At 43.2% G+C, this 14129-nt stretch overlaps 1 protein-coding gene across 3 annotated transcripts in view; it reads left to right on the plus strand.

Annotated features, from left to right (window-relative positions):
- Positions 1-14129, plus strand: part of Ccdc171 (coiled-coil domain containing 171) — a 317157-nt gene that overhangs the window by 23429 nt on the left and 279599 nt on the right. For all 3 annotated transcript variants that reach the window (XM_029540270.1, XM_029540269.1, XM_029540271.1), the window contains exon 6: positions 2190-2321. In XM_029540270.1, coding sequence (XP_029396130.1) covers positions 2190-2321 — 132 coding nt within the window. The remainder of the gene's footprint in view (positions 1-2189; positions 2322-14129) is intronic.

A 14129-nucleotide genomic window follows, 5' to 3' on the forward strand; every position in this document is an offset into this window, starting at 1 on the left:
AACTCAGTCTGTAGACCAGGCTGGCCTTGAACTCAGAAATCTGCCTGCCTTTGCCTCCCAAGTGCTGGGATTAAAGGCGTGCGCCACCACTGCCCGGCTTTTTTTTTTTTTCCCCTTCAGATTTATTTATTTATTTATTATGTGTTCAGCATTCTGTCTGCTGTATGCCTGCAGGCCAGAAGAGGGCATCTGATCTCATTATAGATAGTTATGTGTCACCTTGTGATTGTTGGGACTTGAATTCAGGATCCCTGGAAGAGTAGCCAGTGCTCTTAACCTGTGAGCCATTTTTCCACAGGGACTTGACCTGACTAGGGAGGCAAGGGAGTGGAGAAAGGACAGACTAAGGGACATAGAGCAGCTGGTATTGGGTATTCTGGGCTCTCTGATGAGAAGCCCAGTGTCCTGGAGGCTCAGCATGTTTTTTTTATTTCAGTTAAATGGGGGGGGGGGGAAGGCTTACTAATAGAGCTAGACAAGGAGGCAGGGTCATGCTGTACAGGTGTGCAAGGAGGCAGGGATGGCCTCTATAGGGAGCAGTCTTCAGGTCATAAACATCTGCACACGCTGTCAACATTTGCACTTGGGCCCCAGGAAGGCTTTGCCATTCTCCTGAGCCTCACCTGGGGCAGGCTCTGCCATTCCCGTGGGACTCAGGCATTGGTCCTTGACATGGCTGTGCCACATCAAACAACACATGTTCATTTACTTAACTTGCACCCTATACTGCATCGTCACTGAAATATGATTTTACCAAAGCATTTAGTACATGTAAAAGTTTGGTCACAAACATCCCCAGATCTCTTTTATCTCCCTGTCAATTGTCCTGTTGGTTACCACCGGATTGCTCCGCCCTGGTATTTGGATGGTGGATATGCAGAGGCATGGCTAGTCTCTTAAGTCCTTGAGTGGACATGTGTTACTCTGCCTGGATAAAATGTGACACCAGGAGGAAAGAAGGGTGGTGGTGGCAGCGTTCCTTATACCAACTAGCCCACACCTTCAGGTATGACATCTTGATATGATCTTGTCAACTACTTAGGGTGTCTCTGCTTTGAGTTTAGGCTGTTGTCTCTGCACTGAGATCTCAGAGGGGTCTGGGTTAAACCGTAGTGACTTTTTAGTCCTAGGGGAAGCCTCAGGCTCTAGAGACCTTTTGCTACCTAAAGTTCTGAGGGTCATATCTATAAAACAGACCCAGGTGGTCAGAGCCCCCCTTTCCCTCACATGGACCATAAACCTCTCCCCATGTTAAGACTTCATTTTAAGCCTGTAGGCTAGATAGCTAATCTGCAGGGAACATGTACTAAGGTTCTGAACGTATATTAATTAGATCTTATAAATTTGGTGTAATAGGAAAATTAAAAGAAAAAGCCTTTGAAACTATTTTTTTTTTTTTGTTTTTTTTTTCTTTTTTTCGAGACAGGGTTTCTCTGTGTAGCCCTGGCTGTTCTGGAACTCACTTTGTAGACCAGGCTGGCCTCGAACTCAGAAATCCGCCTGCCTCTACCTCCCGAGTGCTGGGATTAAAGGCGTGTGCCACCACGCCCGGCGTTAAAACTATTTTTTAACTGTAGAACTAAAAATTTGTTATAGTCTGAACTGAGTATTTGTATTTTCAAAGTTTTAACATTTAGGAATTTTCCTATTCTGATTTATTGAACAGTAGTCTTTCTCTCCTTTTCAAACCGCCTTTTTTCTGAGCCTGGTTTGCATATACATTTTAGGGATAATGCTGTTTACTCACAGGTAAAGATGTCCATATTAACTGGAATTTATTTTTATTTCTTTCATTTTGTTCCAACCTCTGATGTTAAATTACAGATTTATATTCTGACAATCAAAATAGTGCTTTTATTAAGATTTTAAATGTGACTTATTAATTTTTTTGAGACAGAATTTCATGTGTTCTTGACTGTCTTTGAACTCTCAGTATAGACAAAGCTATGTACTCTGATCATTCTGCCTCCACCTCCCAAATCCCGAGAGCTGGGCATTGAGTCCAGGGCTTGAAGCATGCTAAGCAACTACCAGTAACTATTTCCCTGGTCCCAAGGCTTCAACATGGATTAAGAGTTTTTAACAGTCTTTCAGAAGGGAGAGCCCATTTGTGCCTTTAAAGTAGGGTTAAAAGATAAAAGGTAACCTTTGTCAATGTAAGAGTAAAGCAAGATTTTATTCACGTAAAGGAAATACAAGAAAAGCACGAGCAAGAGAAGACAGAGCTGGAGTCTCGTGTCAGGGAGACTGCATTGGACGGATTTAGATTACAAACAGAAGAGTGGGAAGCAGAACGGAGAGAGCTACAGCTTATAGTGCAGGTATTTAAAAATAATTCACTTCCCAAACATGCTTCTTGGTGCTTAGAACATTAACATTTTGTTAGGAAGATAGTGTACTAGCTCACTCAACATGAAAAACAGTCCCATGTCTTTGATTTCTGGAAGGCCATGTTTAACTTGCAATGACATGACAGTAGGGTAGCTGTTGTAAGTAGATACATTGACTATTGCAGTTAGATGGCTTCATTGTGTAGTGTGTTTGATTGATAGATTTTATTTTATTATTATTTTTTTTTGAGATAGGGTTTCTCTGTGTAGCCCTGGCTGTCCTGGAACTCACTTTGTAGACCAGGCTGGCCTCGAACTCAGAAATCCACCTGCCGGGCTGGTGAGATGGCTCAGTGGGTAAGAGCACCCAGCTGCTCTTCTGAAGGTCCGGAGTTCAAATCCCAGCAACCACATGGTGGCTCACCACCATCCGTATCAAGGTCTGACTCCCTCTTTTGGAGTGTCTGAAGACAGCTACATTATACTTACATATAATAAATAAATAAATCTTAAAAAAAAAAAAAAAAAGAAATCCGCCTGCCTCTGTCTCCCGAGTGCTGGGATTAAAGGCGTGCGCCCCCACGCCCGGCTGATTTATAGATTTTTATGTATTTATTTTTGAGACAGGGTTTCATGTAGACCAGGCTGGACTCAAACTTGCTGCTTATCTCTTACTGTCCCTGAACTACTCCTGATTCTCCCGCCTCTCCCTTCTGACAGCAGAGATTATAGGCATGAGCCAGCCTGCTTACCTACAGTATGTGATGTTCACTGGCGTTTACTAGGATACATTAATTACACATAATGATGGGTTGTTACTGTGACATTTTTATCCGTGTATTCAGTGTGTTCTGATCATACTCACGTCGTTACCTTTTCTTCTTTCCAACAGTGTTCCTTCCACTTCAGTGTCTTCCCTGGGGGGGCCTATTGTATTTATCTATGGCTGCCCACGGGAGCACGGATAGGGGGTTAATGCAGGAGTTTGGGCAGCTCCGCAGTGGCTGTACCACAGACGATGATGTCTCTTCTTCCTTTAGAACCATGAACTGCCTGGAGATGCTGTAGAAGGGTGGGGCTGCACCAGGGTCTCCTCCTAGCACCTATTAACTGCCTGCAAATCCTTCGGGATGGATATGGTCTCGTGAACCCCTTCCCTTCCCCATGGCAGTGTGTTGGCAGGTCGAATCTTGTACAAGCAATGGTAGGTGCTGAGAGCTGAGAATGTAAAGAAGGTTGTGGCCTGTCCAGAGGACAGCTCCACAGCACTCCCCATAGTCCACTGGTTCTTACATCCTTTTCCTTTTCATGCCCATGAACCATGGAGTGACTGATACAGACGTCCAACTTAGGGCTGAGCAGTTACAGTCACATGTTCTCTTTCTTTTGAAGGACTTGATTATTTATTACGCGTATGAGTATTTGTCTGCTTGTATTGTATGTGCACTGTCAGGTAGTAGACGCCCTGGGTCTGACAGTTGTCAGCCACTGTGTGGATGCTAGGAACTGAACCTGCGTTCTCTGGAAGAGCAGCCAGTGCTTTTAATCTGGGCCATTTCTCTAGCTCCTACAGTCGGTTATTTTTATTTTTTTGGTTTTTCGAGACAGGGTTTCTCTGTGTAGCCCTGGCTGTCCTGGAACTTACTGTGTAGACCAGGCTGGCCTTGAACCCAGAAATCCACCTGCCTCTGCCTCCCAAGTGCTGGGATTAAAGGTATGTGCCACCACTGTCCTGCTCAATCAGCTATTCTTAACACTTTGACTAGTTATCATCTGTAGTAACTGTTTTTTTTTTTGTTGTTGTTTATTTCTTTTTTTTTCTGTAGTAACTGTTAACCACTACAAAAAGATGCTTTTCTGTGTAAAGCTGTTAGCATCTTTAATCCGTGGGCATAAACGTAAATATTTAGGTTTTTGTTTTGTTTTGTTTTGAGACCATGTCTTGCTATGTAGCTCTGGCTATTTTGGAACTCACTGTGTAGACCAGGCCTGCTTCTGCCTCCTCAGTGCTGGGATTAAAGGTGTATACTACCACTACACTCAGCTATACATGTAAATATTTAGAAGGTAAACATTTTTAATTATTAAAACTTCATTGTAAAGAACTTTCAAATACGAAAAAATCCCTCATTGAGCTTAGCCCGAGCTAAAGCTTATATGCCTCAATGAACTTTCATATAGTTCGTATGACTATTCTTAAGCTGTGCTACTTCACATTAGATTTTACACTTTCACTGTAAGTTACGTTTTTACATACTTTTACACACATGCACACAAAGAAACACACACAATGCCTTGGAAAATCTATGACAGAGTTAAACTAGAAAATAATTAGTTGTATATCCTCTTTCATGACTTCAGGTGTCCTTTATAGAAGGTAATTTGACAGGCATATCATGTGCTTTTAGCCATATAACAGCTGTATCTTCCGCACTAGTGCCTGTGTCCTTTCTAGCTATGATCTTTTGACAATTTTCAAATACCAGATGTGAATTTTTTCCTGTAGAACAGACTTCAAGTCCAATCAGAGAGTGGATGGTCATACTCATTGAAGGTCATGCCACAATTGCACCAATGGGCATATTTTGCCTGGCAACTTGGTTGTATCGTATGTAAAGTCCGTACCTGAGTAAGAACACTCACTGTTGATACTTCTCGCCCAGCAGTTTGAAGTGGTACCTTTTGGCACTGTGTACAATGGCCAGCAGGGAGGAAGGTTCTAGCTCAGCTTCAACTCGAGTTTTCTATAACCTGCAAAGTAATTTGGTTTCTTCAGCAATAGTTGTCTTATTATGCTATCTTAGGGTTTTTATTGCTGCAATGAAACACCATGCTCAGAAGGCAAGTTAGGGAGGAAAGGGTTTATTTGGCTTATGCACTACATTCCTCCATTATTGAAGGAAACCAAGACAGGATCTCAAACAGGGCAGGAATCTGGAAGCAGGATCTAATGCAGAGACCATGAGGGGTGCTGCCTACTGGCTTGCTCTCAGAGGCTTGAGAGCCTACTTTTTTTTTTTTTTTTTTTTTTAAATAGAACTCAGAACTATGGGCCCAGGAATGGCATTGTCCATAATGGGCTGGGCCTTCCTTTATCGATCACTAATTAAGAAAATGCCCTACAGGCTTGTGTGCAGCCCGATATTACGGAGGTCTTTTCTCAATCGAGGTTCCCTTCTCTCTGATAACAATAGCTTGTGTCAGGAACTTCAGAAGCTTCCCTGACCAACAACTCATAGGGAGGTAGCCCACCCCTGGATCTGTAATTTTCATTTAATAATGTTATGGATTTTTGGGAATGATACCTTCATTCAACACCCCTCCTCCATTTAAAGACTATTTTGTAGTTAGTCTACAAAGAAGCAGGTTCTTTCATAGCTCTCCACACATGTTTAGCGTTTCCTGACTCCCCCCCCCCCATGTCCTGAAGCATTTCTTTCCACCCTCAGTCTTCCCTCCCACTTTCATACCACGCATGTTCTGCTGCTCCCTCCCTCCTCCCTCCTCCCTCCTCCCTCCTCTCATGATTTTTTCCCCCTGGTTTCTGGGACTCTATACACTCTCCTACATATCTAAAAATCAGAAGCTAAGATCTGCATGTGAGAGAACATTGTTGTTTGTCTTTCTAAGCACAGGTTACCTGAATTAATATAGCATCCAATCCCATCTATTTTCCTACCAGTTCTTAGTCAGCTGCTTGTTGGGCTTCTCAGAGGGCAGCCATGCTAGGCTCCTGTCTGTAAGCACAACAGAGCATCAGTAATAGTGTCAGGCCTTGGAGCCTCCCCATGAGATGGGTCCCAATTTGGGTCTGTTACTGGACCTCCTTTACCTCAGTCCCATCTCCATTTTTGTCCCTGTAGTACTTTTAGGCAGGGACAATTCTGAGTCAGAGTTTTTGATTGTGGGATGGCAACCCCATTCCTCCACTTGAGTCTCTGTCTTTCTACTGGAGGTGGACTGTACAAGTTTCCTGTCCCCACTGTTGGGCATTTCACCTAAGGTCCCCCCCTTTGAGTTCTGAGAGTCTATCACCTCCCAGGTCTCTGGGAGGTTCTAGAGGGTCTCCCCATCTCCCACTTCCCAAGGTTGTATATTTCCATTCATTCTGCTGGCCCTTAGGACTTCACTCCTGGTCCCCACTCCCAATGCCTGATCATGTCCCCTTCTCAACAGTAAAAGAACTTATGTGGGGGTCACCATCCCTGACCTCAAGCTATATTACAGATCAATAGTGATAAAAATGGCATGGTATTGGTACAGAGACAGACAGGTTGATCAATGGAATAGAATTCAAGACCCAGAAATTAACCCACATACCTATGGACACTTGATCTTTGACAAAGAAGCCAAAAATATACAATGGAAAACATCATCATTTGATTTAAGGGCAGTCGGTATGTAGAAAAATGAAAATAAATCCATTATTTGTCAAAAAGCTCAAGTTCAGGTGGATCAAGGATCTTGACATAGAACTAGATACACTGAGAAATAATAGAAGAGAAAGTGGGAAAGAGCCTTGAACTCATGGGTACGGGATTTCCTAAAGAGAACTTCAATGGCTCAGGCTCTAAGATCAAGAATTGATAAATGGGAGCTCATGAGACTGAAAAGCTTCTGTAAGGCAAAGGACAAAGTCATTAGGACAAATTGGCAACTTACAGATTGGGAAAAAATCTACACTAACTTTACATCCAATGGAGGGCTAATACCCAAAATATATAAAGAACTCAAGATGCTAACCTCCAAAAAAACCAAACAACCCAATAAAAAAAATGGAGTATAGAGCTAGACAGAATTCACAACTGAGGGATCTCGAATGGCAGAGAAGCACTTAAAGAAATGTTCAAGGTCCTTAGTGATCAGGGAAATGTAAATCAAAACAACCCAGGACACAATCCACAGAACTCAAAGATTAGCAAGCCATAGGGCCTAAGTGAGGATGCTTCAGTCCCACCAGGGAGGGAGAAGAAACCAGAGGACAGAGGGAGAGAGGGAACTGAGTGGGCTTTTCTTGATTTAGTATAATGTTAGTGCTAGGTTTGTCATAAATAGCTTTTATATATTGAGACAGGCACCAGCGGCACCCGGGAAGCGCCCAGCCTATCAGGGAGAGTGCTAGCCTTGGTGCCACTGGAGCTGGGGAGATTTGTCATCCATCTCAAGTGGTGCCTATGGCTCCTCAAGTTCTCTGGGGTGTGTGTGTCAGGGAGTGTGGGAACCCCCTTGTTTGCTGCAGGGGGAGCAGGGGTTGGAGAAAGCAGAGCTTCTGAGGGAAAATGCAGAGGCTTGATGCGGGTGAGAGCCTAGGGTGGGGACGGGGGACTTCTGTGGGAGAGTGCACTTCACTATGATCACGTGTCTTGTGTCAGGAAAATGCTTTTTTCTTGTAGTAATCCATTGCCTCTGGCTTTTACAATCCTTCCCTATCCTCTCTCCTGTGATCATGAGCCTTCAGAGTTACTGATCATCTATGTTCATTGCCGCTCCATTCACAATGTACACGAAATGGAAACACCCAGATGTTCTTCTGCTGATGAGTGAATAATGAAAACGTGGTCTACTTACACAACAGAATATAATTCAGCTATTAGGAAAGATGAAACTTGTGGGCAATTGGATGGAGCTTGAAATGGTCATCCTGAGTGAGGTAACCCAGACCCAGAAGACAAACATGACATTTTCTTTCATATATGGATGCTTTGACTCTTCAGATGTTTCATCTGTCAGCACTAAGAGATCAGGGAATGAGTAAGGGGCCATGGAGAGAGGCTTTCAGGAAACAGGATATAGAGTAAAGGGCTGAAGGAGATTAATGATGGAGATGGAGAGGTGGCTCAGGTGGCTCAGGTGGCTCAGGTGGCTCAGGGGTTAAGAGCCCTCGCCGCTCTTACAGAGGACCTGGGTTCAATTCCCATCATCTACATGGTGACTCAAAACTGTAGGTTACTCCAATTAAATGAAATTCAGTGTTCTTTTCTGGCTTCTGAGGACACTGAATACACATGGTGAACAGAAACATAAACAAAATCTCCAAATAATGTATGGGAGATGAATGGAACAGATGTGTTGCATTAGAGTTAGGGATGGGAAGTCATGGTAAAGGAGGGAATGCGAGGTAGATAACTACACTAAAGACCCTTTCAAAAAGCTATTTGGAAACCTATTACTCTAGAAGCTTCCTAAACTATGTATGCACATATATGAAACGTAAAAACTGAATTATGGTGTAACAGGGTGGTCCTGTTAGACACCACATGGCAACAAATAAACCCAGTGCCAGAATGAGTTACCTTTTTGGAGTTGTTGGCCATTGATGTTCCCATAATCCTTCTTAGGCCTTCAAACATTACTGGCTATTGCTGTTGCTGTTGGTTACCCTTAACTCGACAGTGAGGCCCTCCCTATTGCTGAAGACATCACCTACCTGAGCAATTGAACATGGAAAACCACAATGGTGCTTGCCTAGAGGCTCCATCCCCACTTCCAGCTCTCATCGTTCAGGAAGGTGCTATACCTGTTACCAGAGGAGAAGGTTACCCAGCTATGAACCCTCTGAGCCACGTTAAGAATTGGCCTGGCCTTGAACTTGGGATCCTCCTGTCTCTACCTCCTTCAGCAAATCCTACCAGCATGAGCCTGGTTTACAGAGAGAGTTCCAGGGTAACCAGGACCCTGTTTCGAAACAGACAGACAAACAAACAAACAAGCAAAAGGCCTGGCAAGACATGAAGACATGCCTGTTGGTATAATGGCTGCAAACATCATAAGGGTAACCAGTAACTTTTTGATTGGATTTAAGTCTCAATACACAAGGTGAAACCCATACCGTATCTCAAGAGAACCTACTACTTTTATGCTGCTAAAATGACACGCTATTAGACTGAGTCCAGTGACTTGTTGTTTTACTCATAGATTAATACACTCTTTAACCCTCATCATAGAAATCCCTCTCTGTAATAGATAGTGACTAGCATAGGGACCCACAGCTGGTCTAGAGAAGAGGACTTTGAGATGATCAGCCGTAAATAGTGCCTGGGTTAATGCTAGTTATGACACAGTGTAACATTGATTGATTGATTGATTGATTGATTTTAATTTTTTCTCTCCATGTCTCCTTATGACCCTGTAAAGTTGTATGTCTTGCTTTTTAAATGTATTTTTAGTTATGGGGGAGGGCAGGCATCTGCAGTGGCCAGAAGTGTGGGATCCTCTGGAGCTGGAGTTACAGGTGGTTGTGAACCTCTTCACGTGGGAGCTGGGAATTGAACTTGAGTCCCCTGGAAGAGCAATACATGGACATCATTGCTGAGTCATCTCTTCAGCCCCTTCACTGTACAGTCTACACTACTGTTGTTTTTTTTTTTTTTTCATCCTGGTTCTTTGAGGAGACAACCTTATATCAGATTAGTGTTATAGAAAGCCAAACTGATGTGTTTTCTAAGCTAGAACGAGCGTATTTGCTTGATACTTTTCTAAATATACAAGTATAATTAAAATTCCTCAGGGTTAGAACTATAGTTTGGATTCTGAGAAATGTTGTTTATATAAGTACATATAAAGAATTATAGTTTTCTGTATGTGTTTGTAGAAGATGTGGAAAGAAAACAAGATTATTTTCTAACAGCACAATGTGGTTTCCTGTGATGTTAAATGTTAGTTTAAAAACAAGCTGCTTTAAAAAACATTTTAAGTTCAACACTTCCCTCTAGTGGACAGAAGAAAGAACTCCCCCAATCTCTACTGTGAATTTCATTTCACAGTCTTATTTTTTCTATTGTAAGAATTGAGGCTGCATTTTGTTTGGTTAGAAGATAAATTCTGTGACAATATTAAAGTTAAATATATTTTAGTGGTGGCAAATTAGCCTATATCTTACAACATATCTCATACTTAGATTATGTTAGTAAAGCCATACATACTCAGACAGTTAAAAACTAATACCTCGGGGCTGGTGAGATGGCTCAGCGGGTAAGAGCACTGACTGCTCTTCCGAAGGTCCTGAGTTCAAATCCCAGCAACCACATGGTGGCTCACAACCACCCATAATGATTTCTGATACCCTCTTCTGGTGTGTCTGAAGTCAGCTACAGTGTATAACAATAAATAAATCTTAAAAAAAAAAACAAAAAAACTAATACCTCACCGGGCATGGTGGTGCACGACTTTAATCCCAGCACTCAGGAGGCAGAGGCAGGCAGATTTCTGAGTTTGAGGTCAGCCTGGTCTACAAAGTGAGTTCCAGGACAGCCAGGGCTACACAGAGAAACCCTGTCTCGAAAAATCCCCCCCCCCAAAAAAAAACCCAAAAAAACAACCAAACAAAAACCCAAAAGACTAATACCTCAGATACTCAACCAGTACTAGTGATGTAACTGGCATCCACCAAGTACTTCATCTCAGCGCGTGGGATTCTCAATTCAGATGGTATTGAGGAAAGCACATTTTATACCGTTGAGGACCATTTTGAATCACTTCTCCAATTCATCAATGTCCTATCCCACAGCAGAGCCCCTGTTCTGAACCTGATGTGGAATAGTATTTATATTACTTTCATGTAGTTTTACTCTGTTTTTAAAATCATTTTATTTTTTTTGTTTTTTACATATATAAGGCCCAAGGCCATGTCTCAAAAACCAGACCAAACGAAATAACATTAACGACGATCTTCATACAACAACTGTGGAGGAAGATTCCAGGCCCCCTTAGCTCCTGTTCCTCTATGACTGTAAAGCCAGCTCCATGTGGATCACACTGTCAGGGTCAGCTGGAGTTTGGGACTGGTCCCCTCCCCCCTTGAATCAGTTTTGTAGCAGCTTTTGTCGTTTGTTTCTAGAATCAGAAAACCTCTTTGCATTTTTATTTCACAAACGGGAAACTTGCCTGGGTGGGATCTTTCCCATGGACATACTTCTGTTCATTCCAGTGTAGATTCTACTCCTCACAACCCCTGCACTGGCACCAATCGGCTCAACAATGGAATATGGAATTCTCTCTTTTAACACAAGGCTTAGTATAACATTAAGCTTGCTGGTGTTCTTTTCCTTTCTAAACCACATGTTGCAGTTCTTTTTGCCCCACTTTTTTGCCCTTTTCATTGTCAATCTACGAAGAGTGATTACTCATAAATAACCATGGGACACAGTCAATATTAGGATGTCTTGAAATTTCCAGCAAAGAAATCTGACTATTAATTTGAAAATGAAACAACAGGCAAGTTCTTAGGACAAAGGCAAACAGTGGCTACTTCTCCCCTGCCCATCCCCCACCCCCAATCACAAGAATGATCTATGGCCCAGTTGCTAGTATTACTCCCCTTTGAAAGTGTCTGAGCTCAGCTCCATGGTCCGCATTGCTCCCAGCAGTGTCTTTCAGGACCCTAGTAGACATCCCATTAAGCTGTTCTTGCAGCTCTCAGCTCCTTTTTCCAAGTCCCAAAGTCTAACACATTCTTCCAACCCCCCCCCCCCAAACTCCCACCTACATGGCCAGGTTCTTTTAGCAGTACTGCACTTTTGGGATTCACTGCTGTCTCAATTTGGTTTCTGTTGTGACAAAACACCATGACCAAGGCAACTTAACTTACAGAAGGAAGAATTTATTTTGAGCTATGGTTCCGTTGAGGTAAGAGTTCATCACCATGGCTGGGGAATGTGGCAGCAGGCAGGCAGGGTAGCAGGGACATCTGCAGGCTCATGTCTTGAACTGCAGGCAGGGATCAGAGTGCACGCTGGAGACAACACAGGGCTTTGGAAGCCTCAGTGACATACTTCCTCCCGTGAGGCCACATGCCCTGACCTACCTAAGTAGCCTTACCAACTGGAGAGTAGGCAGTCAAGCACCCGAGCCTCTGAGAGGCTTTCTCATGAACACTTCTGTTTATGGCATAACACATGTGCGGAGTGAGATGATGATGTCGGGAGTCAGTTCGTTCCTTCCGCCTTGATTGGGAGCCCTCCTGTATTGGCTGTGCTGTGTTCTCCAGCCTACCTGGCTCATGAGCTGATGATGAACCTGTCTGCCTCTCTTCCCACCTTAGGAATGGGGATTACAGATGTGTCACCACACCACATCCTGTTTTTTTTTTTTTTTTTTTTTTAAACCTGGGTTCTGGGAATGGCATCCCGGTCGGACGTCAAGTTTGCAACAACTATTACCTGTTGAGCCATCTCACTGGCCCCGTTTGTAGCTTTGTGCGAGTTTCAACTTGGCGTGTGTCCTATTTATATCCCAGCTCTTTTGTTTTCTGTCCTGATTGATGATGTAAGTGAAGTACCTAGTTGATTTTTCCTGCATCTAACATCTGGCTTAAATCAGTGTTTCTGTTACTACTGTCAGCTTTCCTTTCTCTAAATGGCAGCAGGGAGTTAAGGAGAAGACCAAGGGTACCAAAAAGGTAAAGTCAGAGCAGAGAAAACAAAAGTGATGGGGGAAAAATCGATTTCCAACACAGACACGGACACAGACACACACACGTGTGCAAGTGCACACACACAGGCAGACACACAGACACACATAGACACACATACCCCTCAAGCATCCCCCGTCAAGTCATATGACCCCTCTGAAGTGCCTAATTTCTCAATAACAGAAAAACAAAACAAAAACAAACCCACATAATGAAATTGTTGAAGTATTAAAAAGTATTCAAAATCCTGCTTGGAAAAAAAAAAGTGAGCTTTGGGCAGGGCATGGTGGTGCATGCCTTTAAACCTAGGCACTCTGGAAGATCTGCAGGCAAGAGGACGGTGGCTCTCTGAGTTCAAAGTCAGAGTGAATGCCAGGACTCCAAGAGCTACAGAGGGAAACCCTGTCTAGAAAAACCACATGCAAAACAAAACTAAACAAAAAACCCCAAACAACAAAACAAACAAACAGCAACAACAGCAACAAAACCCCCCAGTGACTTCAAAGAGGATTCAAGAAGCAGATGGTTGTGGTAAGAAAGTCAGTTTGGAACTTTGATAAGAAAGCAATATGGATGAATACAGTTCATTTGGTGGAGTGCTTGTGCTTCCTTTCCCACTGGTCCCCCTCCCACCTCCAGATAAGACCCCTTCAGACTTCCATGTAATATCCATGGGTTTTTCTTAACTTGTTAACCTTTATTTTTATTGCATGGGTGGAGGCGTTGTGCGCCTGAGTTTGCCCTACCCCCTTCTAAACATCACACAGAAGGGAGCATGGTGGTGTATACCTGTAATCTCAGCACTCAGTATGAGATCAGAGAAAATAAAAGATACAATATCAGAGGCTGAACACAGGTTTGAGGGGATCCAATACCCTCTTCTGGCCTCCACAGCCACTGCATGCACACGGTGCACAGGTATACATGTAGGCTAAATACCCACACCCATGCAATAAAAATAAAGGTTAAAAAGTTAAGAAAAAGCCATGAATATTGTATAGAAGCCTGAAGAGGTCTTATTTGGGGGTGGGAGAGGGGACCAGTGGGAAGGGAATGGAGGACAAGAGAAGCCAGTGGAGGCTGGATATGATCAGATGAAATTGTGGTAAATCCATCATTTGGCACAATAAATGTATGCTAATAAAAAGGGACCTAAAGGTGACTTTGGATTAATATCTGCAGTGACTGTTGAAGGAGTGAGACTGATGTAGGTAATGATGGAACCCTTGCCCAGTGCTCATGTTCTTCTTCTTCTTCTTTTTCTTTTTTTTTTGAGACAGGGTTTCTCTGTGTAGTCCTGGCTGTCCTGGAACTCACTTTGTAGACCAGGCTGGCCTCGAACTCAGAAATCCACCTGCCTCTGCCTCCCAAGTGCTGGGATTAAAGGCGTG

Source organism: Mus pahari, chromosome 6 (genome assembly GCF_900095145.1).
Source record: "Mus pahari chromosome 6, PAHARI_EIJ_v1.1, whole genome shotgun sequence".
Classification (NCBI taxonomy): Eukaryota; Metazoa; Chordata; class Mammalia; order Rodentia; family Muridae; genus Mus; species Mus pahari.